This window comes from Lepidochelys olivacea (genome assembly GCF_965140295.1).
Source record: "Lepidochelys olivacea isolate rLepOli2 genome assembly, chromosome: 8".
In the NCBI taxonomy this organism is placed as follows: domain Eukaryota; kingdom Metazoa; phylum Chordata; order Testudines; family Cheloniidae; genus Lepidochelys; species Lepidochelys olivacea.
The window spans coordinates 63,572,374-63,598,711 of NC_140418.1; the positions used below are offsets into that span (position 1 = coordinate 63,572,374).

General features: G+C 41.6%; 1 protein-coding gene across 5 annotated transcripts in view; it reads right to left on the minus strand.

Moving 5' to 3' along the window:
- Window positions 1-26,338, minus strand: part of KCNT2 (potassium sodium-activated channel subfamily T member 2) — a 286,784-nt gene that overhangs the window by 212,561 nt on the left and 47,885 nt on the right. For all 5 annotated transcript variants that reach the window (XM_084637878.1, XM_084637876.1, XM_084637877.1 and 2 more), the window contains exon 2: window positions 10,923-11,002. In XM_084637878.1, the coding sequence (XP_084494004.1) occupies window positions 10,923-11,002 (80 nt within the window). The remainder of the gene's footprint in view (window positions 1-10,922; window positions 11,003-26,338) is intronic.

Here is a 26,338-nt window from a genome sequence, read left to right on the forward strand (position 1 = left end):
GTATTTTGGCGTGACACAGTGTTTGAATACCCACTCTAAAACTACTATTTTTGGAATTCTTCATATATAAATTTAACTGGTTCCTTGTCTGACTTTCTCTTTCAATAGATCAGGTTTTGTGAGAGTGTTGTATGTGTGACCAGTAAGTATTGCTTTCGGTACTTGTAAGTTTATCTATTTCAAGACACTTGAGTGATAGTCTATAATTTGGTAAATATCCCCTAGATAAGCCTATCCCAGAATTCATTTGGCATAGTTAGGCATTTGAGTCTCCGCTCTTGTTGATGCTATTGACTTCTGTCATAGTTAACAGAGGGCCTGGTTCTCCAATGCTTGCACTTTGAATAGTCAAGCACATTGCTATTATGTTTATGATCATAGCAAGACCTCTAGTCATGGACCAGGATCCCATTTTGCTTGGTGCTGTACAAACACACAACAAAAAGATGGTCATCTGTTTAAAGTGGGTGTTAAACACTATTCTTCTAATTGAGTACAGTTTTACACTCTTTGCACATCTCTAAATGGTTAGCCAATGTTTAAGGCAGTAAAGGATCAGGCCCAGATTTGTTTCAATATGTCCAGGAGTTTCTAGTTAAAACATATTTTTCTAGTCCTAAATGCCTTAGTTGAATTATTTTTAATCTCTTTTCTCCTATATGTGAAATGGGTTACTAGTTTTCATTCTTTCTGTTCCTTCAAACTTCACTGTAAATCCACTATTCTTAATTTCTCTTTGCTGGTTAATGTTTTTTTTTATTTCTATTTTAAATCCTGTCAGTACCTTAGTATGATTTGTCTGACTGGATTTCAGTTTTTTTCCCCATTCCTAAACTGATTGTCAAGTAGCATGTGTTTGCACAAAATGTCTTTATCTATGCGATTTTGGCACTGGTGTCTGACATTTATATTCAGTAAGATCAATCATCCACTGTTTTATCCAGTTATTCATTGTTTTGAGGTGATGTGATTATGATTTCATTGTCTCTGTAATCATGGTATCACTGTTTGGTTTAAAACAAAAAATTTGATAACTTGGTCCACAATCTGTTTATTTCATTAAACAACATAAATGAATAAAATATTGTTGTCATCTAAGAAAGGCACAAGTAAATGTGTGTTGAGATTGAGAACTGTTTGTGTATAGAATACCACATTGTCCTGTATTGGTATTGCTTGTGACCCAAGTTTGGAAGGATCAAATGATAACTTGACAGAATTTGTAATACTCCACAGACATTTTGGAGACCGGAGGCCAGATTCTAAATGGGGTAAAATAACTTAAATGGTGTTATACCAATTTATAGCATCGGATGCTGCTTATTCAGGCCTTATTCTTTTAGCACTGTCTTTTAAGTATTCCTTTAAATATTTCATTTGTATCTGCATAATTTTTCTATCCCAATTGCATGCACTGGGGTAAGGGGTTAATTAGTATGGAGTATGGCTGTTGTGATAGGTTTGGTATGAGCTTTCCCATAACTCTCTAACCCTTTTCTGTTTTTAAGTGGAGCCATTTCCAGAGCAGATGGCTTCAGGTCTTATTTCAAAACATAGCATTAGTAAGCTTTCTGGATGTGTGTGTTTCACCTTTCCCTACCTCCACTGACTTGAAGCTTCATCTTTTTTTTCTCTCTCTGAGATTTGTTTTAGGGTGTGATCTTATACCGATTCATCTTGCCAGGTACAAGCAAGTCACAGCAATGTGTTATTACTTCTCTGTCATTATGTAGCTGGCTGGCACTCTATGCCATATTTATTGTAAACCTCACATGCATTTTCTATGTGGAAATATCGATAACTAAATTTTGGAGCTGTGTGAAATATTATGATTTTATTGTTGTCAATTTATAGAAATATTTGACAAATTGGAGCAACTCTGAAATTGTTGACACATCATGCCAGGTGTACTGTATATCATTTGGATTTGGGTAACCGAGTATTGTGTAGAAATGCTTAAAATTTAGAGCTGTATTTGTTGATCACATAAAATCCACAAAATTAATCAGGGAACCAGAACTAGCTAAACCTACTCCATGAAGTCTTAAAGGTTAGTAGCAACTACTCAGAGGGAAAAGATGTATTTTGTGTGCTCTCTCTCTGAGCCGTTCAGAAAACAGCATCTGTGATGACCCTTGCTGTAGTGTATGACAGGAGTGTTCTGTGTTCCCGCTGAAATCCACCCAAAATTCCTGGGGGTGGGGGCAGTAGCCATCCTTGGCAGCTCCCTGAAACACAAAAAGGGACAGCAATCGTGCCGCCAGAACCGTTAGAATGAGTAGCAGGATACTGGTCTTCCCCACCAAAAGACATCAATACAAGTGATTGGGGTTTGCTGGGTGTCTGCCATAGGGTTGTTTCGTTGGGGAGGGTTTGGATAACAGACCCCCACATGGCTTGGTAAGACAGTTTAGCTAAGCATATTAATTCTTGCATTTTTTGTGGTTTCCATATCACTGGACTGATAACTTTGTTGTGAGGAGACCTGTTTCCCGGGTGTGTTTACAGAAAACTTTAATATGGAATTACATTTTAAAAAGAAATCATGAGTTATAGTGTCAAGTATCAGGGGGTAGCCGTGTTAGTCTGTATCCACAAAAACAAGGAGGAGTCGAGTGGCACCTTAAAGACTAACAGATTTATTTGAGCAAAAGCTTTTGTGGGTAAAAACCTCACTTCTTCAGATGCATGGAGTGAAAGTTACAGATGCAGACATAAATATACTGATACATGAAGAGAAGGGAGTTTCCTCACAAGTGGAGAACTAGTGTTGACAGGGCCAATTTGATCAGGGTGGATGTAGTCCACTCCCAACAACAGATGAGGAGGTGTCAATTCCAGGAGAGGCAAAGCTGCTTCTGTAATGAGCCAGCCACTCCCAGTCCCTATTCAAGCCCAAATTAATGGTTTTAAATTTGCAAATGAATTTTAGTTCTGCTGTTTCTCTTTGAAGTCTGTTTCTGAAGTTTTTTTGTTCAAGTATAGCTACTTTTAAATCTGTTATAGAATGTCCAGGAAGACTGAAGTGTTCTCCCACTGGCTTTTGTGTGTTACCATTCCTGATGTCCAATTTGTGTCCATTTATTCTTTTACATAGGGACTGTCCGGTTTGGCCAATGTACATGGCAGAGGAGCATTGCTGGTACATGATGGCATATATAACATTTGTAGACATGCAGGTGAATGAGCCTCTGATGGTGTGGCTGATGTGGTTGGGTCCTCTGATGGTGTCACTAGAGTAGCTATGGGGACAGAGTAGGCAACGAGGTTTGCTACAGGGATTGGTTCCTGGGTTAGTGTTTCTGTGGTGTGGTGTGTAGTTGCTGGTGAATATTTGCTTTAGGTTGGGGGGGCTGTCTGTAAGCGAGGACTGGACTGTCTCCCAAGGTCTGTGAGAGTGAGGGATCGTTTTCCAGGATAAGTTGTAGATCGTTGATGATGTGCTGGAGAGGTTTTAGTTGGGGGCTGTACGTGATGGCCAGTGGTGTTCTATTGTTTTCCTTGTGGGGCCTGTCCTGTAGTAAGTGATTTCTGGGTACCCGTCTCGCTCTGTCAATCGGTTTCCTCACTTTCCCAGGTGGGTATTGTAGTTTTAAGAATGCTTGATAAAGATCTTGTAGGTGTTTGCCTCTGTCTGAGGGATTGGAGCAAATGTGGCTGTATCGTAGAGCTTGGCTGTAGACAATGGATCGTGTGATGTGTCCTGGATGGAAGCTGGAGACATGTAGGTAAGTATAGCGGTCAGTAGGTTTCCGGTATAGGGTGGTATTTATGTGACCATCACTTATTTGCACTGTAGGGTCCAGGAAGTGGATCTCTTGTGTGGACTGGTCCAGGCTGAGGTTGATGGTGGGGTGGAAATTGTTGAAATCCAGGTGGAATTCTTCAAGGGCTTCCTTCCCGTAGGTCCATATGATGTCATCAATATAGTGCAAGTAGAGGAGGGGAGCTAGGGGACGAGAGCTAAGGAAGCGTTGTTCTAAGTCAACCATAAAGATGTTGGCATACTGTGGGGCAATGTGGGTACCCATAGCAGTGCTACTGACTTGAAGGTATAAGTTGTCCCCAAATCTGAAATGGTTGTGAGTGAGGACAAAGTCACAAAGCTCAGCCACCAGATGTGCCGTGGCCTCATCAGGCATACTGTTCTTGACAGCTTGTAGTCCATCCTCATGTGGAATATTGGTATAAACAGATTTTACATCCATGGTGGCCAGGATGGTGTGTTCAGGAAGATCACCAATGCACTGTAGTTTCCTCAGAAAGTCAGTGGTGTCTCAAAGATAGCTAGGAGTGCTGGTAGCGCAGGGTCTGAGGAGAGAGTCCAAATAGCCAGATAATCCTGCCGTAAGAGTGCAGATACCTGAGATGATGGGGCGTCCAGGGTTCCCAGGTTTATGGATCTTGGGTAGCAGATGGAATACCCCTGGTCGGGGCTCTGGGGGTGTGTCCGTGTAGATTTGTTCCCATGCTGTAGCAGGGAGTTTCTTGAGCAGATGGTGTAGTTTCTTTTGGCACTCCTCAGTGGGGTCAGAGGATAGTGGCCTGTAGAATGAGGTGTTGGAGAGTTGCTTGGCAGCCTCCTGTTCATAATCCGACCTGTACATTATGACTACAGCACCTCCTTTGTCAGCCCCTTTATTATGTTCAGAGTTATTTGAGGCTGTGGATGGCATTGTGTTCTGTACGGCTGAGGTTATGGGGCAAGTGATGTTGTTTGTTCACAATTTCAGCCTGTGCATGTCTGCGGAAGCACTCTATGTGGAAGTCCAGTATGTCATTTCGACTGTCAGGAGGAGTCCACGCAGAGTTATAATGTACAGGTCGTAAGAACAAGTAATGCTTTGAATATGCTATGGGATCTTGAATAGGATTGCTTATCACGTGCCACACCATAATACATAACCATTATGTTCTCAGCCTCAGACTTGCTTCCCTGATACCAACTACTTAAACTTAGTTTAAAGACCACGTCATTTTAACTAGTTCCCTTTGTGGAAGCCTGCAAATCTGTGTGCTTTAGGGGACAAAGAGGAAGAGATCCATGACTAGGACTCCTACGTGCTATGGTAATACAAATAAAGCACTGTCACTCCTCCCCTTTATATTCATAAGAGTGGTACTTAGGACACTCACCTGGCCAGATCTGAATCCCTGCTCTAGAGCAGAAACTTGAACACAGATCTTTTTCCACACCCTGCCAAGTGAATGTCCTAACTACCAGCTTACTGGGTACTCTGGGGTGGGTCTGTGTCTCTCTCCTGTTGAAGGTGTTCCATGTTGTATGAAATTACTTGAAAAGTCATTGGTGCAGGGACTGGAATCCAGGTGTCCCCTGCCCTCTCCCCATTAAGTGCTCTAACTACTGGGCTATAGAGTCACTCATTCTCTAGTCCAATGGATAGTTAAGTATCTTATACAAAGGGGAACAGTTTCAACAGGACTAATGCCTACCCTGGAATATAGCCTAACAGTTAGGACACTCACCTTGTGGGGGAGGAGGGGGAAAGGGAGACCTGCAGTCAAGTCCCTGCTCCAGAGCAGCTATTCAAACCCATGTCTCCCACCTCCACACACAGTGGCCTAACCACTGCTCCTTAGTTTGGTGAATTATGTCTGAATCCCCTGGTCAATGTAAAAAGTTTTCATTTTTTCGGCTGTTTTGATAATGTCAAAATGAACCAATTCAACATTTCCAAAATTATTTTTGTTTCAACCAAAACAACTTGCCAAAATCAACAGGAATTAACAAAATGTTTCAGTCAATCCAAATGTGTTTATTTTTGCTGAAATATACATTTGACTGAAATTCCTTCCCGCTCTAGTGAGTAGGAAAATAAATGACTAAGGGAGCAAGTAAAGAGCCAGGATCATAGGTGATTAACAATATTAAGTAGAAATATAGTGAGGCATTAACATGAGAATTGACATCAACAGTGTAATCAAACATGCAAGCAAGAGCTTGCGAGCAGGACAACTGAAACAAAACAATGGGGGGCCGGGAGTGGAATAGAGAATTAATATAATCAAATAAATCCCCCTTCAATGACACTTTAAATATGGCACTCTATCATCACAATAGTGTATGGGCAAAGCAATTCCTTCTTTGCAACATGCCCAGAGACTAGTTAACATACAATCAAGGGAGTATAAGAGATGGGGTTATATGTAACCCCTTTTTATATAAAAAGGACTATCTAAATGGAACAAAGAAACATTCTCTCTTGCCCTAAGTGAGCACAGTTTTTGGATCCCTAATCTTAGTGTAGTCCAAAAAGGGCTATTACATTTCAAAAATGCAAGTTTCCCTCTCAACAGGTCTATTTTTTTCATAACTATATTCCCAATTTTCGGGAACCAGGTGCTTAATTTAACTGGTATGTAGACTTCCAATTAGCTGCCAGAAACAGAAATGTGGTAAGTGTCAGGACAGTGCAAACTATATCTTGATCTATGAATTGAATTCCAAATAGGTTCATTTGCCCATACTCAAAAGGCTATGTATATGGTAAGTATGGCATGTCCACGAAATATGTAGGAATGTTTCTGCAGTATTGCTACACAAGCAAAAAAGCAGATAGTTTTGACATGAGTTGTGTGCATTCGAGAAGCTTATACTGACTTCATTGTGTACACTGAGAAGATTTTACAGATTCAAAAGCAACACTGAAGATTGATTGAAATCATAGAATCATAGAATATCAGGGCTGGAAGGGACCTCAGGAGGTCATCTAGTCCAACCCCCTGCTCAAAAGCAGGGCCCATCCCCAATTAAATCATCCCAGCCAGGGCTTTGTCAAGCCTGACCTTAAAAACTTCTAAGGAAGGAGATTCCACCACCTCCCTAGGCAACGCATTCCAGTGGTTCACCACCCTCCTAGTGAAAAAGTTTTTCCTAATATCCAACCTAAATCTCCCCCACTGCAACTTGAGACCATTAGTCCTTGTTCTGTCATCAGCTTCCACTGAGAATAGTCTAGAACCATCCTCTCTGGAACTACCTCTCAGGTAGTTGAAAGCAGCTATCAAATCCCCCCTCATTCTTCTCTTCCGCAGACTAAACAATCCCAGTTCCCTCAGCCTCTCCTCATAACTCATGTGTTCCAGCCCCCTAATCATTTTTGTTGCCCTTCGCTGGACTCTCTCCAATTTATCCACATCCTTCTTGTAGTGTGGGGCCCAAAAGTGGACACAGTACTCCAGATGAGGCCTCACCAATGTCGAATAGAGGGGGACGATCAAGTCCCTCGATCTGCTCGCTATGCCCCTACTTATACATCCCAAAATGCTATTGGCCTTCTTGGCAACAAGGGCACACTGCTGGCTCATATCCAGCTTTTCGTCCACTGTAACCCCTAGGTCCTTTTCCGCAGAACTGCTGCCTAGCCATTCGGTCCCTAGTCTGTAGCTGTGCATTGGGTTCTTCCGTCCTAAGTGCAGGACCCTGCACTTACCCTTATTGAACCTCATCAGATTTCTTTTGGCCCAATCCTCCAATTTGTCTAGGTCCCTCTGTATCCTATCCCTGCCCTTCAGCGTATCTACCACTCCTCCCAGTTTAGTATCATCCGCAAATTTGCTGAGAGTGCAATCCACACCATCCTCCAGATCATTTATGAAGATATTGAACAAAACCGGCCCCAGGACCGACCCCTGGGGCACTCCACTTGACACCGGCTGCCAACTAGACCTGGAGCCATTGATCACTACCCGTTGAGCCCGACAATCTAGCCAACTTTCTACCCACCTTATAGTGCATTCATCCAGCCCATACTTCCTTAACTTGCTGACAAGAATACTGTGGGAGACCGTGTCAAAAGCTTTGCTAAAGTCAAGATACAATACATCCACTGCTTTCTCTTCATCCACAGAACCAGTAATCTCATCATAGAAGGCGATTAGATTAGTCAGGCATGACCTTCCCTTGGTGAATCCATGCTGGCTGTTCCTGATCACTTTCCTCTCATGCAAGTGCTTCAGGATTGATTCTTTGAGGACCTGCTCCATGATTTTTCCAGGGACTGAAGTGAGGCTTACTGGCCTGTAATTCCCAGGATCCTCCTTCTTCCCTTTTTTAAAGATTGTTTTAAAGATTTAAATGTGGATGTTGAAATCACTGCTTCAAGGCTGTAGGTTCAGAATATATTTCTGCTATACAGAAATCTCCACTGTTTTGATTACTCTGAGTGCAAATATAGTCTTATATATTCAGTACAATTTTTATTCATTGACTCAAGGTATACAGAAGAGTTACTGCCTGTTTTGCCTGGTAACAGGATTGTTCTGAAGTACTTTAAGAATTTTTCATATAATACTTCTTGCTGGGATGTTTGTACTTTGACCTAACTATGGGACTTACTCATGTTGAATAGTACTTTACACCATGAGTATTCCTACTTTAGTCAAGTAGAGCTCTATTGAGTGTGGGTAAGAGTATCAAAGCATGTCACCAAGTATTCACAATATCATTTAGATATTTTAATTTGTACATTCAAGTGTGCAAATCTCAATAGAACTTGTAGAATTCATGATTTGGTTTCTCTCTCTGTCTCTCATTCTCATGAATATCTTTAAGCATACATATTTAAGTAATTCCTAAATCACAGTCGTCATCTGATTTACTGGATATAGCAATGCATTTTATGCAGTGTCCTATGAGATCTTACTTGTAAAATGAAACAGAATGTGCTTGTCTGTCAAAGGAATAACTTTTAATGGCGGTGAATTGAGTTTGGGGTTCACTTGAATGTGGAATTACTAAATTGGGAATAGTTGCAAACAGCATAAGGCCAAAAATAAAGGGCACGAAAAAGTTTAGAAACATGTATGGGTGGGTGTGAGCAAAACAATGGTGTGCGGTGCTTGGGGGCGGGGGAGAAAATCAAGCCAGTTCTATTTAGTTGCTCAAAGAGAGATTTAGACATCCAAGTCTTTAGGTCTCTTTTTTTGCTTGTTCTACTTCAGAGCGGCGCTGATCACAACAGGATTCCTAAGATGGAATCGGAGTTCACACTTGCTGAATTCGCTCCATTTACTGATAATTTTCAGTTTTGATTTCAATGGAATTAGGTTCCTACTCACTCTTGAAAATCCCAGTAGGTGCTTATCTGCATCTCTACATGCCTAAATACCTTTTAGAAATCTGTTTAGTGGTGTTTGCAGTGGTGGTGTAACAGGGTTGGTCCCAGTATATTAGAGAGATGAAATGAATGAGTTAATATCTTTTTATTGGACCAACTTCTGTTGGTGAAAGAGACAAGCTTTTGAGCTACACTGAGCTCTTCTCCAGGTCTGGGAAAGGTATTCAGTGTCACAGCTAAATATAAAGTGGAACAGATTGTTTAGCATAACGGACACATTTAAAATGAAGTGGTCCCTTAGAATATGTGTTAATGTCCTCACGCTAAACAATCTGTTCTACCTTGTATTTTGCTGTGACTCTGAGCTCTTCAAGTCTGGGAAAATCACTCCGTGCAGCTTGAATACTTGTCTCTTTCACCAACAGAAGTTGGTCCCATAAAAAATTACCTCAACCACCTTGTCTCTCTCTTTAAAATTTGTCCACTTACCCTTTCTCCATATAATGCAAGGATGAAAATAATCTTTTATCTGCACCAAGCTCTGCACCCACCTGAGCTGTACTTAAGTAATTAGGGTAAAATCCATTCCCCCACCTGCATAAAGTCACTGTAATCTGGCTCTAATATGTTTAGAAGGCAAAAGGTAGTGAAATCAACAGTGCTAACACATGGAGCCAGGGTGTGCAGTTACCTTCCTCACACACAGTTAACGTATACACATCAGGTTTTATTTCATTCAGGCTGTTGCTTGAGGTTTGGGAATGACTGGATGAATGTAAAGGTAAATGTCATAGTCCCTGCCCATTATGGCCTTCTGTGATGGCCTAAGCAGGTCTGGTTTGGAGACTATTGCCACAACATGTATGGACTGCATCTTATATAGCCCTTCTGGCCACAGTTTCCTCCTGCAATTAGGGTGACCAGATAGCAAGTGTGAAAAATCAGAGTGCGGGGTAATAGGTGCCTATTTAAGAAAAAGCCCTGAATATCGGGACTGCCCCAATAAAATCAGGACATGTGGTCACCCTACCTGCAATCACCTTAGGTTGTGGGGGAAATCTTGCACTGGCCCTCGATCCCCTGGTTGAATTTGAGCTTTCATACAGGCCCTAAGTTAGTTATGGATACAGCATGATGGAAGCTATTCACATAGGGTGAATTTCTCCCCAGTGCACATTTGGTGTTAGTTAATTTTAAAAGGTGGAAAATGAGCATTGTTAGTTTTAAATGTGGCAATTTGAGTGAAAAATCATCTAGGCCCCATTCAGGAAAGCAGTTAATGTGCTTTGGTGAATGTGGATAGACTGCTGAATCAGGGTTGGAGGAAAACTATATATAAGGGAACTAAAATGTATTTGTTTTTGAAATATCATGTTCAGAAACGCTTTAGAAGCCGGGATGCCCTTTCAGCTGGTCACCTTTCTAAATTATTTTTGCAACCTAGATAATTTAAAAGGAATTTGATTAAAAAAAAATAGGTTGGAAGCCCAGATGCCTCTGGAACTTTTCTTTTCCTTCAGAAAGCTATGTGATGACCTATCCAAATACACTGACATGTCAGATCCATGGAAACTTGTCCATCTGAAGACGTTGCAAAAATAAAACCCAGTCAATAAATAGTTGTCCCCAACAAAACGAAAAAGAAAAAAAGAAAACACTAGATTGCTAACGTGTTGAGAATTCATCATGGGCATTCCGTTAAAAACAGACTCCGCTAATCTCCTATGGATGAAATCTTGGCCTCATTGAAGTGGAACTCCTGATATTGACTCTAACGGGGCCAAGATTTTAGCCCCTATATTTAACAAATGTGTGCAACTGAAATTAATCAAAACTGCTTACTTGATCTTTGGTTTTTGATGAAAAATAGCTTCAGTCTCTCTTTAAATGTATTTTCATTCATATAAAATTCAACTTGTACCCTGAAACAGAAAATAGAGTATTAGAATTAAAAGTCAATCTATAAATGATTATATAGATACAATTGCACCACAAAATATCAGCATTTTCATGTGATTCCTCTTAACATCTTTTTAGCATAAATTTAGAGGGACATATTAAGAATGAAGTAAAATGCACATTTAAGCACTTGGAACATACTGATTAGAATAATTAGAAGTTAAATGCTAAAAAGACCTTATGTCATCTCATCTATCCTCTGGAAATGCAAGATTTGTTCCCTACGCTACTCAGCATAGTGTTTGGCCTGTTATAGCTTTCAAAATCATAAGCACTAGAGTTTAATACTTCCCTGGAACGACTATTCTGCAGTCTGAAAGATCTCTGTCAGGAAGTCTTCTCTAATATTTAATATAAACTTCTCTTTTTCTTAGTTTAATTCCATGACTGTTGTTTAATATTATTGCTTTCAATAATTCCTCTAATTTCTTTCTCAATGTTTACATCTTTCAATCATCTTATGGTGGGTACCTCATCCCCACCCTGTCTCCTCGAACCATGATTTAAACTGCTTACAGAGTCCTTCCCCTGTTTGTGGCACTCAAGGGATTTTTTTTAAAGGCCCTTTTTCCTCTCCTTCCCCTGGGAGAGGGAGAATCAGAGTAAAAGAAAAAGGCAAAGGTGGTCAGTCTCTTAGGCAGTCTTTTGGTCTCTCCTTTGGGTTTTGGCTAGTCTGCAGGTATACTGTCTTTAATCAGGAGTAGGGTCTGCCTCCAACTCTTCCTTTTGGTCACCCCTGCTTTATACCTGGTCCATACAGTCTCAGGGGCTGCAAGTTCTGCAGTTGTCTTCCTCTTGCTGGTCTGTCCACATAGCCAGTGGTCTCTCAGGTATAGCAATTTTCTCCCTAATCACCACCTCTTCCTGTGGAAGGCTTTCCCTTTTTAAGCTTCCTCCCTCCAGGCAGATCAAGTCTCACAGACAGATCTCATTAGTGCTGGCTTAGCCCAGAAGGGCTCATTAGCCGCCCTTTCTATGAGACTGAGGAAATTACCCCTCACAACCTCATCCCTGTAGTCCTGGGACAGGTAATCTCCATCTCTGATTTTCTGTGAAAAGAAACTGGCATTAACACACTCCTTTCCCATCTGGTGTTGCACTCTGAAACTATGGGTTTGTAGCACCAGGTACCATTGACTTATACATGGATTCACATCTTTTATGGTTTGGAGTCAGTAGAGGAGAGCATGGACTGTGATCAAGGAGAAGGGGCTACCTGGCAGGTAATACCTGAGAGAATCCATGGCCCATTCAATCACCAGTGCCTCCTTTTCAGTACTTGAGTAGGCCTTTTCTCTAGGGAATATCTTCTTAGTCAACTATGCAATTGGGTGTTCTTCTTCAGTGTCTTCTGAGAGCATGGCTCTTAGGCAGACATGCGAGGCATCTATGTGCAGTATGAATTCACAAGAAAAATCAGGGCCGAAGAGCACAGGTGCCCAGCATAACTGCGCTTTCAGTTCATTAAAAGCTTCCTCCCTGTTCCAATCCCACCAGATCTTCTTTGGGTGGTGTACCTTTAATTAGGTCTGGAAGGTAGGCTGAGATTGAGGTAAAACTGAACATAAACCTCCAGTAATAAATTGCCAGGCTGAGAAAATACCTCATTTGCCTCTTCTTCCAGGGAATTGGGCATGCTATTAGGGCCTGTGCCTTGTCAATCACTAGTTTCATGAGGCTGCACCCTATGTGGTACTCCAGATTGGGTACCTCAATCATGGCTAGTTACATGTTGTGGGGCTGGCCCTAAGACTTGCGTCTTGAAGGGTCTTTAACTCTGCCTTTCAGTATTGCAAGTGTGACAAAGTTCCTCCTCTGCCTTGGTGGGTCCTATGCTTATTGGTGGATTTGCTCACCTCAGATTCACAGCAGCCCTCTGGCCATTTTTGCTAGTGGCTCAAACCTGCCATTCACTCAGCTAACCTCATCACTGGCCAGTATGGGGAAAGGGAGGAGAACAGTCTCCGCAGTCTCTGCTGACCCACCTAGTGGGTTGGGGGATAGGCCAGGGACCATCCCCTCTGGAAGGACCCACAATCCAAGTCACTTCCTCTTGTCTCAAATAGGGAGTTGAAGGGGGATGGGAAGAACCCAGGCCCGCCCTCTACTCTGGGTTCCAGCCCAGAGCCCTGTGGATTTTAACTGTCTACAGTGTCTCTTGTAACAGCTGTGTGACCACTACAACTCCCTGGGCTACTTCCCCATGGCCTCCTCCCAACACCTTCTTTATCCTCACCACAAGACCTTCCTCCTGACGTCTGGTAATGCTTGTACTTCGCAGTCCTCCAGCAGTAAGCCTACTCACACTTAGCTTCTTGCACCTCTTGCTCCCAGCTCCTCACACGCGCCACACTAACTAAAGTGAGGTCCTTTTTAAAACCAGGTGCACTGATTAGCCTGCCAGTCCTAATTGAGTCTGGTAGCTTCTTAATTGGCTCCAGGTGTCCTAATTAGCTTGCCTTAATTGGTTCCAGCAACTTCCTGATTGTTCTGGAAGAGCCCATTATCTTACTCGGGGAAAAGTGACCTGTTTAATCTGGGGCTAATATATCTATCTTCTATCACTCTTCTGTATTTATTACGCTTTTGGCTACACTTTTCCCCTCACCTTTTTATTTATACACTTCCCATCCGTGGCCCCACAAAATCACGAGATCTCCTGGTTAACCTCCTCCTAGCCCTAGCTAAAACAGCCATTTATAAAACCAGAGAGGGGAGGTTGGCCAATGAAGCGTCCTGCGACTGTAGGGCCGTTTTCCGATCCTCAGTACATTCACATATCCGGGCGGAGTTCCTCTGGGCGGCGTCCACCAACTCCCTTGACGCCTTTGAGGAGCGGTGGGCGCTGTCCGAGGTTCTCTGCTTGGTGACCCCGTCCAGTTCCCTCCGTCTGACCCTTTGATTGAGGGGAAGAGCGAGAGGCCCCAGCCGTTGCCGCTGTGGATACCATCATTCCTGTCATCTAGGAGGGGCCCTATCACACGTGGGTGTACGTCCGCCCCACCCCCAAACCGCCCACCCCGCAGCCGTGCCCATCTTGTCGGGCACTCTCAGGAGAGGAATAATCGGTGACACTGGGCATAGCACTAGGTAACTCGAGGGAGTGGAAGACCAGGAGTGTCGAGGAAGCCCCCCCGCTGTAGGCCACCAGGTAACTCAGAAGGGTGGAAGACCACGAGTGTCAAGGAAGCCCCCCCAGCTCTGGGCCCAGGCTAGCCTGAACACTTCTCCCTCCTGAAGGCTGCTGTGTTATACCTTGTGTTTGCTTTTGTTTTGTTGCATAGTTTTGCTTTATCCTTTTTGGTGATTCTTTGTAAGTGTTACACAAATAAAATTTTTTCTGCTTCAAAAAAAAAATCACTCTCCTGTAGCCATCTGGCCTGACCCCGTCACACCAGGTAGGACTATGAATGACAGTGTTTTCTGTGTAGGCCTCAGCATTTTGGTGGTACCACCTTTTTAGTAACCCAGGGAAAAGCATGCCAATTGCTTAGTTTGGGGGCTAGGGGGAGATTACATTGCTCTTTAATAACAAAGTGCTTATCTTCATTACTGCTGTTACATTTTTAACAGGAGACATTTATTACTTGGTTGCTGTTATGCAAAATATACAATCTTTATCTTCAGTGAGTTTTTTTTCAGGTAAGTAAATAAAGCAACATAAACTATTAGATGAGGGACTTCCATTTAAAAAGGAACACTGTGTTACTGATCTCTTGACATGGTTTAAATTAATCTCACATCTTTTTGGAAAGAAAATTGCAGTAGTCACTTACCATGAAACAATACATGCTAAAAGTAAGCAGTGATATAATAATGAGGACAGAGAATGTGGGGGCGAATCACTTTCCTATCAACTGACATTGAGTCTCCCTGATAGCCTGCCAGCAGCTGTCTACTTCTCCTTCCCTTTCCTTAGCAACCACTGCTTACAAGCAGATTGGGATTCCACAGTGTGGTGGTTTCCATGGTAAAATGGATTACAAATGCAGCTCACTTGTAAATTCAACTCCCTCTTTTTTTAACTGAAGTGAAAACTATAAGTGGGTTCTACATTTGCAGAAGCTGTAGTTAAATGTGATAGCTAGATAGAGATATTATACATATACAGTGCATCTAATACCCTATGTTAACTTTGACTTAAGCCTACAGCAGAAAGAACAATAGCACAGACTTCCAGAGAGAGAGAGCCTTTGGTCTGGCATTAAAGTGATTATATACAATAATTAAGACAGAATGAATGGTTTGGGGAGAAGCCCATTTGTGTCAGTTAGGGCAGAAACATTTGGGTGGAATTTCATCCTTAGCTTGCATCCGATGAAGTGAGCTGTAGCTCACGAAAACTTATGCTCAAATACATTTGTTAGTCTCTAAGGTGCCACAAGCCCTCCTTTTCTTTTTGTAGATACAGACTAACAAGGCTGCTACTTCTGCATTTCTTGTCTCTTCAGAATTTGAGGAGAGAACTGTCTGCTTAAATTTGTGTGGCATTCTTCTTGTCTCATATTAAGATATACCAATATCACATGTTAGTGCTTAATATATCACTTTAACTCTGAGAAGTACAACTGGGGAATGAATTGTTGGAGGTAAGAAATGTGAGCAAACATCTACAATATTGAAATGCTTCATATTAGAGAGAGCACCTAACAGCTTTAGTCCATGCCCATTACAATCACTTCAGTCTCTCCTGCATTTACTCTTTCTTGCCTGGTATTATCTGCTTTAGTTAACATAGATCAGATGGTAAATACCTGCCATAAGAAATATATACTCTTCCAGAAGAGCACATCAAAAAGCAAGAATGACCCAGTCTTGCAATTCATGCTAGCATATTGCTTCTACACTATCAAAAAAAAAAAAAGTATAGCATGTTCTCAATCACCAACAGAACCTTTTTAGCATCTTTTCCCTAGAAATCTTCCATTCAAGCACTGATCAGACTGAACCTGCTTAGCATAAGAAGCCTGATTATTACAGGAATCATTGCTATTCATTTTATGGCTGTTTGTCTCTTTAAAATGAGAATCAAATTGCTTAGTTAATATTTTTTTCTTTGATATAGTACATAATGGAGTTTATTGTAGATATTAATAGGCTCAGATTATTAAGTATTAGTTGCTAAGGGAGTTTTAAATGAATGAGTGAGGCTCATATGGTGATTTTTTTGTAACTCCTCTGCATTTACATAGCAGTAGTACATTTTTCTAGGATTTGGTTGTGCCTGGTGGTGTCACTTTATCAAAAATGAATGTATTCAGACCAAACGGTGATAACATAATATGTACACACAATTTGTAAACCTACAGACCTCTGGAATGTATCTTTTCTGTTCTATACTCCCAAGTAAATAATACCAGCAAATCTTTAATCTCTCACTTTTTTTTTCTGTTCTTGATAGAAAGTGAGAAGGAAATTATAGTTCTTTGTTCTCCTTATCAGAAAGTAATCTAAGGAGATGGTCGAGTGCTATTTCTTTTGGTTAGAGATGAATTAATTCCAAGGCCAGAAGGGACAACTGAGATCATCCAGTCTAACCTCCTGTATAACACAGGCAGCAGGACATTCCCAAAGCATATCTTTTTTAGAAAAACATCCAATCTTGATTTTAAAAATTATCCTAGTCTGAATCTGTCTGTCTTTAGCTTCCAGCCATTGGCTCGTTTTATACCCTTTGCTGCTAGATTGAAGAGCCCATTATCAAATATTTGTTCCACATAAAGGTACTTACAGACCATTCAGGCTACCCCTTAATCTTCTATTTATTAAGCTAAACAGATAGAATGAAGGAGCTCAATAATTAAAAGGCATGTTTTCTAATCGTTCTCATGGCTCTTCTCTGAACCCTCTCTAATATTTCAGCCTCCTCCTTGGGTTGTGGACATCAGAACTGGACACAGTATTCCAGCAGCAATTGCACCCATGCTAAATAAAGAGATAAAATAACCTCTGTACTCCTACTCAAGATTCCCCTGTTTATGCATACAAAGGTCTTATTTGCCCTTTTGGTCATGGCATCATACAAGGAACTCATGTTTAGCTGATTATCCACCCCAAACCCTAAATCTGTTTTACAGTCATGTAAAGTATGTAAAATAAGAGCAAATTAAGATGCCATTGAGTTAACTTCTCGTATTGCTATCTATGTCACAGATTTCAAATACTCCACGGAAACCCTGGCTTTGTAAACTCAAGAACAGATTTTATTTAGTATGACTTTTGATCCAATCTCCTATTTTCCCAGAGAGGTGATTACAGAATCATAGACTCATAGGACTGGAAGGGACCTCGAGAGGTCATCTAGTCCAGTCCTGTGCACTCACGGAAGGACTAAGTATTATCTAGACCATAGGTGACAGTCTTTGTCTAACCTGCTCTTAAAAATCTCCACTGATGGAGATTTCACAACCTCCCTAGTCACTCTGATTGACGCTGTTCCCAAATAAATGATTTAAGTTCTTGCCTTTCTCAGGACACCACACAATGTGTTTTCAAAGTTTCTTCCATTTAATAATAACTAATTTCCAGTGATATTCCTCATGCTAAGCCTATCTAATAGCTCTCCTGTCAGTACAATCCTTCAAAAGAGAAGAAGCTTTTCAAATGCAACCGAAGTACCAGTATACATTGCAATCTACTTACTGATTCAGAATACAATTCAAGCCACCCATTTAACATGAGGCAAAGAAAAGTAGAGAGGAAAAGCACCCATTTAAACGTACTCTGTACTTCACTCTGAGAAGACAAGTGTAAGCGGTTCCTAGAACTGACTATAAATCTGCAGTGCCAATCTGTCTGCAGTAGAAATTCCAGCTGTGTAACTGTAGTCACCTGAAATCTGCTAATGAAAATGTCTATAAACCACCTGCCCATAACTCTTTAGAATGGTATTCTGCTGGTACAATCACACTTTACCTTGCTAGAACAGGAAATATATAAATTCTCTCTCCTCTGTTTAAAGCAACAGCTTTGGGTTGAAGTGGTCCCTTCATAATTAATAATATCAGCAATAATTCTCTAAACATGCACAGTGAGAGTTTGAATGTCAACAGCTGTAGCCCAATTACCATTTCCTGACCTTGGGATCAATTCTCCAGTAGACGTGAGGCTGGGGATCGATTATATTCTTTTAAATTTTACTTCAGCTGCACATATGAGAGGAGAGCCCACACACCTTATTTTATGCACATATGAGAGTAGCCTCCCCTGTTCAGGAGATCTGGACAAAATACTGCTCCTGTTTTTAATCATTTAACCTTTTAAAAAAAATTATGAAGCTTATTTCAATTTGGAGCCTTTTGTAAACTGTTAAGTGTTTTTGCTAGACATTGTCTTTACTGTTAGGATTGCAAAAATGTTATGATTAACATTTAAAATGTCATAAGAATGGCAATACTGGGTCAGACCAAAGGTCCGTCTAGCCCAGTATCCTGTCTTCCGACTGGCCAAAAACAGGTGATTCATAGGGAATGAACGAAACAGGTAATCATCAAGTGATCCAGCTCCTGTCACCCATTTCCAGCTTCTAGTAAACATAGGCTAGGGACACCATCCCTGCTCATCCTGGCTAACAGCCTATCCATGAACTTATCTAGTTCTTTTCTGAACCCTGTTATAGTCTTGGCCTTCACAACATAATCTGGTAAAGAGTTCCACAGTTTGACTGTGCATTATGTGAAGTCCTTTTGTTTGTTTTAAACCTGCTGCCTATTAATTTAATTTGGTGACCCCTAGTTCCTGTGTTACGAGAAGGAGTAAATAACACTTCCTTATTTCCTTTCTCCACACTATTCAGGATTTTATAGACCTCTATCATATCCCCCTTAGTCATCTCTTTTCCTAGTTGAAAAGTCCCAGTCTTATTTATTTTTCCTCAAAGGGAAGCTGTTCCAGACCCCTAATGATTTTTGTTGCCCTTTTCTGTATCTTTTCCAATTCCAATATATCTTTTTAGAGATGAGGTGTACCGTGGATTTAGCTAAAGGCAATATGATATTTTCAGACATATTATCTATCCCTTTCCTAATGATTCCCAACATTCTGTTCACTTTTTTTTGACTGCCGCTGCACACTAAGTGGATGTTTTCAGAGAACTCTCCACAATGACTCCCAAGATCTTTTTCTTGAGTGGTAACAGCTAATTTAGAACCCATCATTTTATATGTATAGTTGGGATTATGTTTTCCAATGTGCATTACTTCGCATTCATCAACATTGAATTTCATCTGCCATTTTGTTGCCCAGTCACCCAGTTTAGTGAGATCCCTTTGTGACTTTTCACAGTCTGCTTTGGACTTAACTACCTTGAGTAGTTTTGTATCATCTGCAAATTTTGCAACCTCACTGTTTACACCTTTCCCCAGATCATTTTATGAATATGTTGAACAGTACTGGTCCCAGTAGAAACCTCTGGGGGACACCACTATCTACAGTAACTCCTCACTTAACGTTGTAGTTAGGTTCCTGAAAAATGTGACTTTAAGTGAAATGATATTAAGTGAATCCAATTTCCCCATAAGAATGAATGTAAATGGGGCAGTTAGGTTCCAGGGAAATTTTTTTTTGCTGTACTGTACAGTACAGTACTATAGTTGGGAGGTGCCCCTGCCTTACCCCACACAGGCAAAGCCCACTGGCACTGGAGACAATGAGGCAGGCAAGGAGGTTGAAGGTGCTGTAAGCTAGGAGAAGCACATTGCGCAGCAGCAGCGGAAGCTTCCCCTACTCTCCAAGCACCAGGGGCGGGGGGCTCAACCCTCCGTCCACCCACTCCACCCCTTCCCCCAAGCTCCCACCCTTAATGCACCTCTTCTTCCTCCTCCCCCTTTACTCCGCATGCCACATCCTCACTCCTCCCCCCTTCCTCCCCTGCCTCCTGCCCACGGCAATCAGCTGGCTTGCGGTGTTCAGGAGGCAGGGGAGGGAGGGGGAGCCTGCACACCATGTCCTTGCTCCTTCCCCCACCTCCTGAACGCCGCAAGCCAGCTCATTCTCGTGGTCAGGAGACGGGGAGGATGGGGAAGGCGCTGATCCCTGGGGTCTGCCGGCGGGGGGGGGCATTGTGTGGGGGGTGTAGAGGAGCTGATAGGGGGCTGCCAGCTGTGGACAAAGCAGGCAGTCAAATGATGTTATAGTGAAGCATTGCACAACTTTAAATGGAGCATGTTCTGTAATTGAGCAGGGCCATAAGATCGAAACAACTTTAAGCAAGAGGACATTAAGTGGGGAGTTACTGTACCTCTCTCCATTCTGAAAACTGATAATTTATTCATACCCTTTGTTTCCTATCCTTGAACTAGTTACTGATCCACGAGCAGACCTTTCTTCTTATCTCATGACAATTTACTTTGCTTAAGAGTCTTTGGTGAGGGATGTTGGCAAAGACTTTCTGAAAATATAAGTATGCTATAACCACTGAATCACCCTTTTCCACATGCTTGTTGACCCTCTCAAAGAATTCTAATAGATTGATGAGGCATGATATCCCTTTACAAAAGCCATGTTGACTCATCCCCAGCAAATCATATTATGTATGTGTCTGAATTTTGTTCTTTACTATAGTTTCAACCAGTTTTAGGCTTACTGGCCTGTAATTGCCGGGATCGCCTCTGGAGCCTTTTTAAAAAAATGGTGTCATATTAGCTATCCTTAAGTCATCAGGTACAGAAGCTGATTTAATGATAGGTTACATAGCACAGTTGGTAGTTCTACAATTTCACATTTGAGTTCCTTCAGAACTCTTGGGTGAATACCATCTGGTCCTGGTGACATATTACTGTTTAGTTTATCAATTTGTTCCAAAATCTCCTCTAATGACACCTCAATCTGGGACAGTCCCTCAGATTTGTCACCTGAAAAGAATGGCTTAGGTTTGGGCTTCTCCCTCACATCCTCAGTCATGAAGACTGATGCAAAGAACTCATTTAGTGCTGCAATGGCCCTGTCATCCTTGAGTGCTCTTCTTTTTTTTCTTTTTTTTTTTTACACTTGCCAGAGTTTATGCTCCTTTCTATTTTCCTCAATAGGATTTAACTTCCACTTTTTAAAGGATATCATTTTGCATCGCATTGCTTCTTTTACTTGTCAGTCTAGTTGGGTTCCATGATATAGTTTTCTTGTCCTCTGGTTGAGCCTGTTTTGTGGTGACAAAGGGAAAGGAGAATCTATTTTATATGCTTTCTCAACCAATCAAAAAGCTGCTGTCATCAGGAGCAGGGAGTAACCCTGTGTGCGTGTGTGTGTGTAGGATTGCTTACCAACCTGTCCTAAATATCCTCCAGCTTCTTGTGGGGAGTGGCCAGACCTGGCAGTTCCCCAAAGACACTGGAGGGGAGGAAGCACATAGACAGATATATTTATATGTAAAGAGAGGCATTCTAAACTACGGAGGATTTGACGAGGCCATATGGTCCCCTTGTCCAGACATATCCTACCCCCTTGCCCAAACTGTTCTTATGTTGAAGGAAAGGAAAATGTGTGGACACTGAGGGTCAGTGGCCGCACAGGAGCCTGAGTAGTTCTGCATAGCATTAATAAAGCAAATGCAGAGAATTCTGATGGTCCCTATTTCTAGCTTTTTATATGTAGTTTTATTACAGTGCATCTGTTTTACACATAATGTAGCTATTTTAATGGTTGGATTTTCATGTTTTTTCCTTTGTCTCCCTTCGTCCCCCTTTCTCATGGGGCACAAGGCATAAAAATGGAACCTGGTAGGAAACATTCTGGCCTTCTGCTAGCACATCATAATAACGTTAGGTCCACAGCTTCAAACTTTCTTCATTTGCTCCAGCTGCCCAAAATTCTGGTGTGAAACTTCAAACCTTGACTAGCTGACCTCTTGGGAGCCTACCACATCTCCATATGTTCTAGGGAGAGACAGGGAAGAGGAAAACACAATGGCAAGACCAATAGTTGCCTACTACTGACACTGCAGTACAGGAAATGCCCGCATCAGCTGCTTCCACTCCCTCAGCAGGACATCGCTGGACTCTGACTGCACAGAACTTAGGCCTCCTACAGAACAGCCAGAGTTCCTGGTCCTCCTACTTCCTGGTCATGCTGAGCGAGAGCAGCCCCAAAACAATGGGAGAGGGCTCAGATCAGGGCCGCCCAGAGGATTCAGGGGGCCTGGGGTCTTCAGCGGTGGGGGTTATTCTGCTCCGGGTCTTCAGGGCACTTCGCTGAAGACATGGAGCAGAAGGATCCCCGCTGACAAATTGCCCCCGAAAACTCTTGTGGGGGCCCCTGTGGGTCCATGGGTCTAAGACAAATTGCTCCACTTTCCCCCTCCTCCCCCGGGCGGCCCTGGCTCAGATCTGGGCCTGCCTGCACGCATTCATTGGAAAGATGAAATGCTGCTGCCCTCCTTGTGGCTGCCAACTCCTCAGCTTAGTCATCCAACTTTGCAGCCTGAGGAAGGGGAACTTCAGAGCACAGGCTCCACTACAGATCCTCTGGCAGCTTTTGGAGGTGGTCTGTATCAAAATATTAATTATTTCTTGCATCTGTCAGCTACCCAATATGCCATCAAACTAAACAACTTGTTTAAAATAGGACCTCATGCTTTACCAAATTTAATCTCCACTAAATGCAGCTGAACTAAAACTAATATAGGACTAGATGCATCTTTTTACACAAAAACAACAAGGAATCTGGTGGCACCTTAAAGACTAACAGATTTATTTGAGCATAAGCTTTTGTGTGTAAAAACCTCACTTGAGATGCATGGAGTGAAAATTACAGATGCAGACATAAATATACTGACACATGAAGAGAAGGGAGTTATCTGACAAGTGGAGAACCAGCGTAGACAGGGCCAATTCGATCAGGATGGATGTAGTCCATTCTCAACAATAGATGAGGAGGTACCACTTCCAGGAGAGGCAAAGCTGCTTTTGTGTTCTAGGGAGTGTAATGAGCCAGCCACTCCCAGGTTGTTTTTGTGGATACAGACTAACACGGCTACCCCCGATACTTTTGTACACAGGGATTTTTATTGGTTTTCTTTTAATAAACCAAAAAGTCAAAGTAAAATATTCTCAAGAGCCCTGCAGAATTGTGGGTGATCTGAATATTATACAGCACCTGGGTTACCTGTATCTGCATGTTTGGCTGCCAAGACTGTAGGACATTGTGTATTAAGTATGCTATGTAAAAATATGTTGTTCTGTAAAATAGCATGAGTAGAAATTAAACAGGTTTTAAATTAAGATCTAACATTTACTTTTGCTTTATTGTCCTTAATGTTTCCTCTCATTATAGAAGGAAACATTTTGTTGAAATGGTGACTCAAAGTTATTTTTTTATGTCGTCTGTGGACTATAAGGAAGATGTTACACAGCTGCTCCTGAATGACCTAGCTATATTGCATGTACTGTACTGACCTTACTGCTATAATTCTCCTTTGAAATGTTTCATGCACTGTAAAACCATATAAGTAGTATGAATTGCTTGCTATGGTTAACAAGCAAATAAGCAGTATTATCCATTATCCCTTCTAATTTCTTCTAAATTACAAAATTACTACTACAGCTTAACAAGTTTGCCATTCTAATTTGGATTCAGTTTATCCAAGTTTGGAGTTTGGGGTTGTTGGTTTTTTGGTTTTTGGTTTCTTTTTAAAATTTTGGCTTAAAAAATTAGTTGATCTGCATTAGCAATGTTAAGTTCCATCCACCCCACACCTGAGCACATCCATTCTAATTTCACTGGCATTTTGCATACACAGGATCCAGGGCCTTTTTTTACATTTTAAACGATTAACCTTTTGCTGGTGGGTGTACAGAGGGGCTGACTACAATGGGTGACACCAAAAGAAATCCTGGCTGATACCACACTGCCATTGTAGAAGACAGTGAAGCATTCATTCCCTTCCTTGCTTGGCCATTTCCACTGAAATGAGCTGTCAGCCAAGGACAGAATAATGGCCAATTAGCCATGAATAACCCTTGTGCATGGCAACTCCATTAATGTGTCCCAGCAGGTCATCCAGAGAGAATAAGGCTCCCCAATACTTCTTCCTTAGTTAGTGGAAGAAACCCAAATGGCAGCAATAAAAATTCTGAGCAGGTCTTAGCAGATTGCACAAAATAAAATTTTGCATCTGCTACATTGAGAAAATGCTGGCCCCATTTGTCCTATAAAAAGGTCAGCTCTCTCCCTTCCTAATTAAATGTACAAGTGCCAGGTTGATAAAACCATGGCAGCCTTTACTAGCTTATAAAACTAGTTTTGTTTTTTCTTTTTGTTTGGGGATTTTAAACACTTCAAAGAGATGTTACAACAAATGATTAGTGAGACAGGGTCATAAATCTTCCTGCAACTAACTGAGCTTAGTTAGTTATATAAAACTGCCTTTAAGAACCATACACAGATACAGGATAGCGCTGTATTAAAATGACATGGTGAGATATGAAATATTAATTATCTTCCAATATTTCTGTGCAGAAAAGAATTCTCTCCATTTTCCCATGCACTTTAAAAGCTGGTTTAATTTCTTCTGTGAGGCAGAATGTTCTCAAGTAATCATGCATTTCTTCCAATTAAATAATAATGCTGGTTTCAATTCCATAATATCTAGGGAACATACTCAGAATCCTTCATGCTCTGGTTAAAAAAAAAGTCCTATGGTCTTGATTGATTCTGTGCCTGTTGAACGAGTAAATGCTAAACCTCTCATTAGTTCAATAGTGCAGGAACAGGCCCTATGGTCTGTAAATTATGTTCCCAGCACTTTTTAAGAAAATAATTCAAATTGAAATCACCAACTGAATATGAGTCAATAACGTGTAGTTGCAAAAAAGGTTAACATTCTGACATGTATTAAAAGGAGTGTGATATGTAAGACACTGGAGGTAACTGCCTCGTTGTACTTAGTGAAGCCTCAGCTGGAAGTACTGTGTCCAATTGTGAGCACCACACTTGAGGAAGAATGTGGATAAATTAGAGAAAGCTCAGAGGAGAGCAACACCAATGATAAAAAGTTTAGAAAAACTGACCTATGGAGAAACATTAAAAAAAACTGGGCATGCTTAGTCTTAAGAAAAGAAGACTGAGGGGGAGACCTGTTAAGTCTTCAAATATGTTAAGGGCTGTTATAAAGGGGAAGGGAATCAGTCATTCTTCATGTCCACTGAAAGTACGATAAGAAATAATGGACTTAATCTGCAGCATGAGAGATATTAGGGAAAGCTTTCTAACAATAAGAGCAGCTAAGCACTTGAATAGGCTTCTAAAGGGGGTTGTGGAATCTCTATCATTGATGGCTCCAACTTCTCAATCACTTCACTGCTTTCACTCATTTTGCTGCTTTTCTGTTCCTACTTCCCTTTCCCGAACTAAGCAAACAGAAAATTACAAAACTGTGATCTCCTCCTGGCTGTTCTTAGCCATTGCACTTAAGACTCACTTAAAATCACAAATATCAGTGCTTAAAATGTGAACTCCACTTGGAGTAACAAGCTGTACATACACGCTGATCACTGCACCACTGTGACATTCCCCTGTTGTTAACTGGACCGGTGATCTGCTAGGTCACTCCAATCCTCGATTCTGGGAGCCAGCCTTACCCTGCTCTGCTGTAAGAATCCCCACTCCTGGGATGTTCATGCACAGTCTCTGGCATGTAAACTGCTTGGATTGTGCAACCGAATGACACTAGCAAATATCTCCAGTCCCAGACACAACCCTAGGAACCTCCATCTTACAGTGTCCAGTTATGTCTCCTGGACGCTGCAAGATTATATGTGTTTGTCAATTTAACAAAGAAATTGATATGTACCAGGCTTGTTATCCCAAGGGGAGTCTTTGACACACTTCAAACCAAATGCCCTGCTTCAGGTAGAATAAACAAATACATTTATTAACTATAAAAGATAGATTTTAAGTGATATAAGTCAAAGCACAACAAGTCAGATTTGGTCAAATGAAATAAAAGCAAAACACATTCTAAGCTGATCTTAACACTTTCAGTGCCCTTACAAACTTAGATGCTTCTCACTACAGGCTGGCTGGTTGCTTCAGCCAGGCTCTCCTCTTTGATCAGCGCTTCAGTCGCTTGGTAGTGATGTCTGTAGATGGAGGTGGAAGAGAGAGGAAGAGCTTGGCAAATGTCTCTCCCTTTCATCATGTTCTTTCTTCCCTCTTGGCTTTGCCCCCTCCCCACATTGGGGTCAGGTGAGCATTATCTCTTTGCAGTCCGTGACTGACCAAGGGAAGGGGGGTGACTCACTCGAGAGTCCAACAGATCCTTTGTTGCTGCCTAGGCCAGTGTCCTTTGTTCCTGTGAGGCTGGGCTG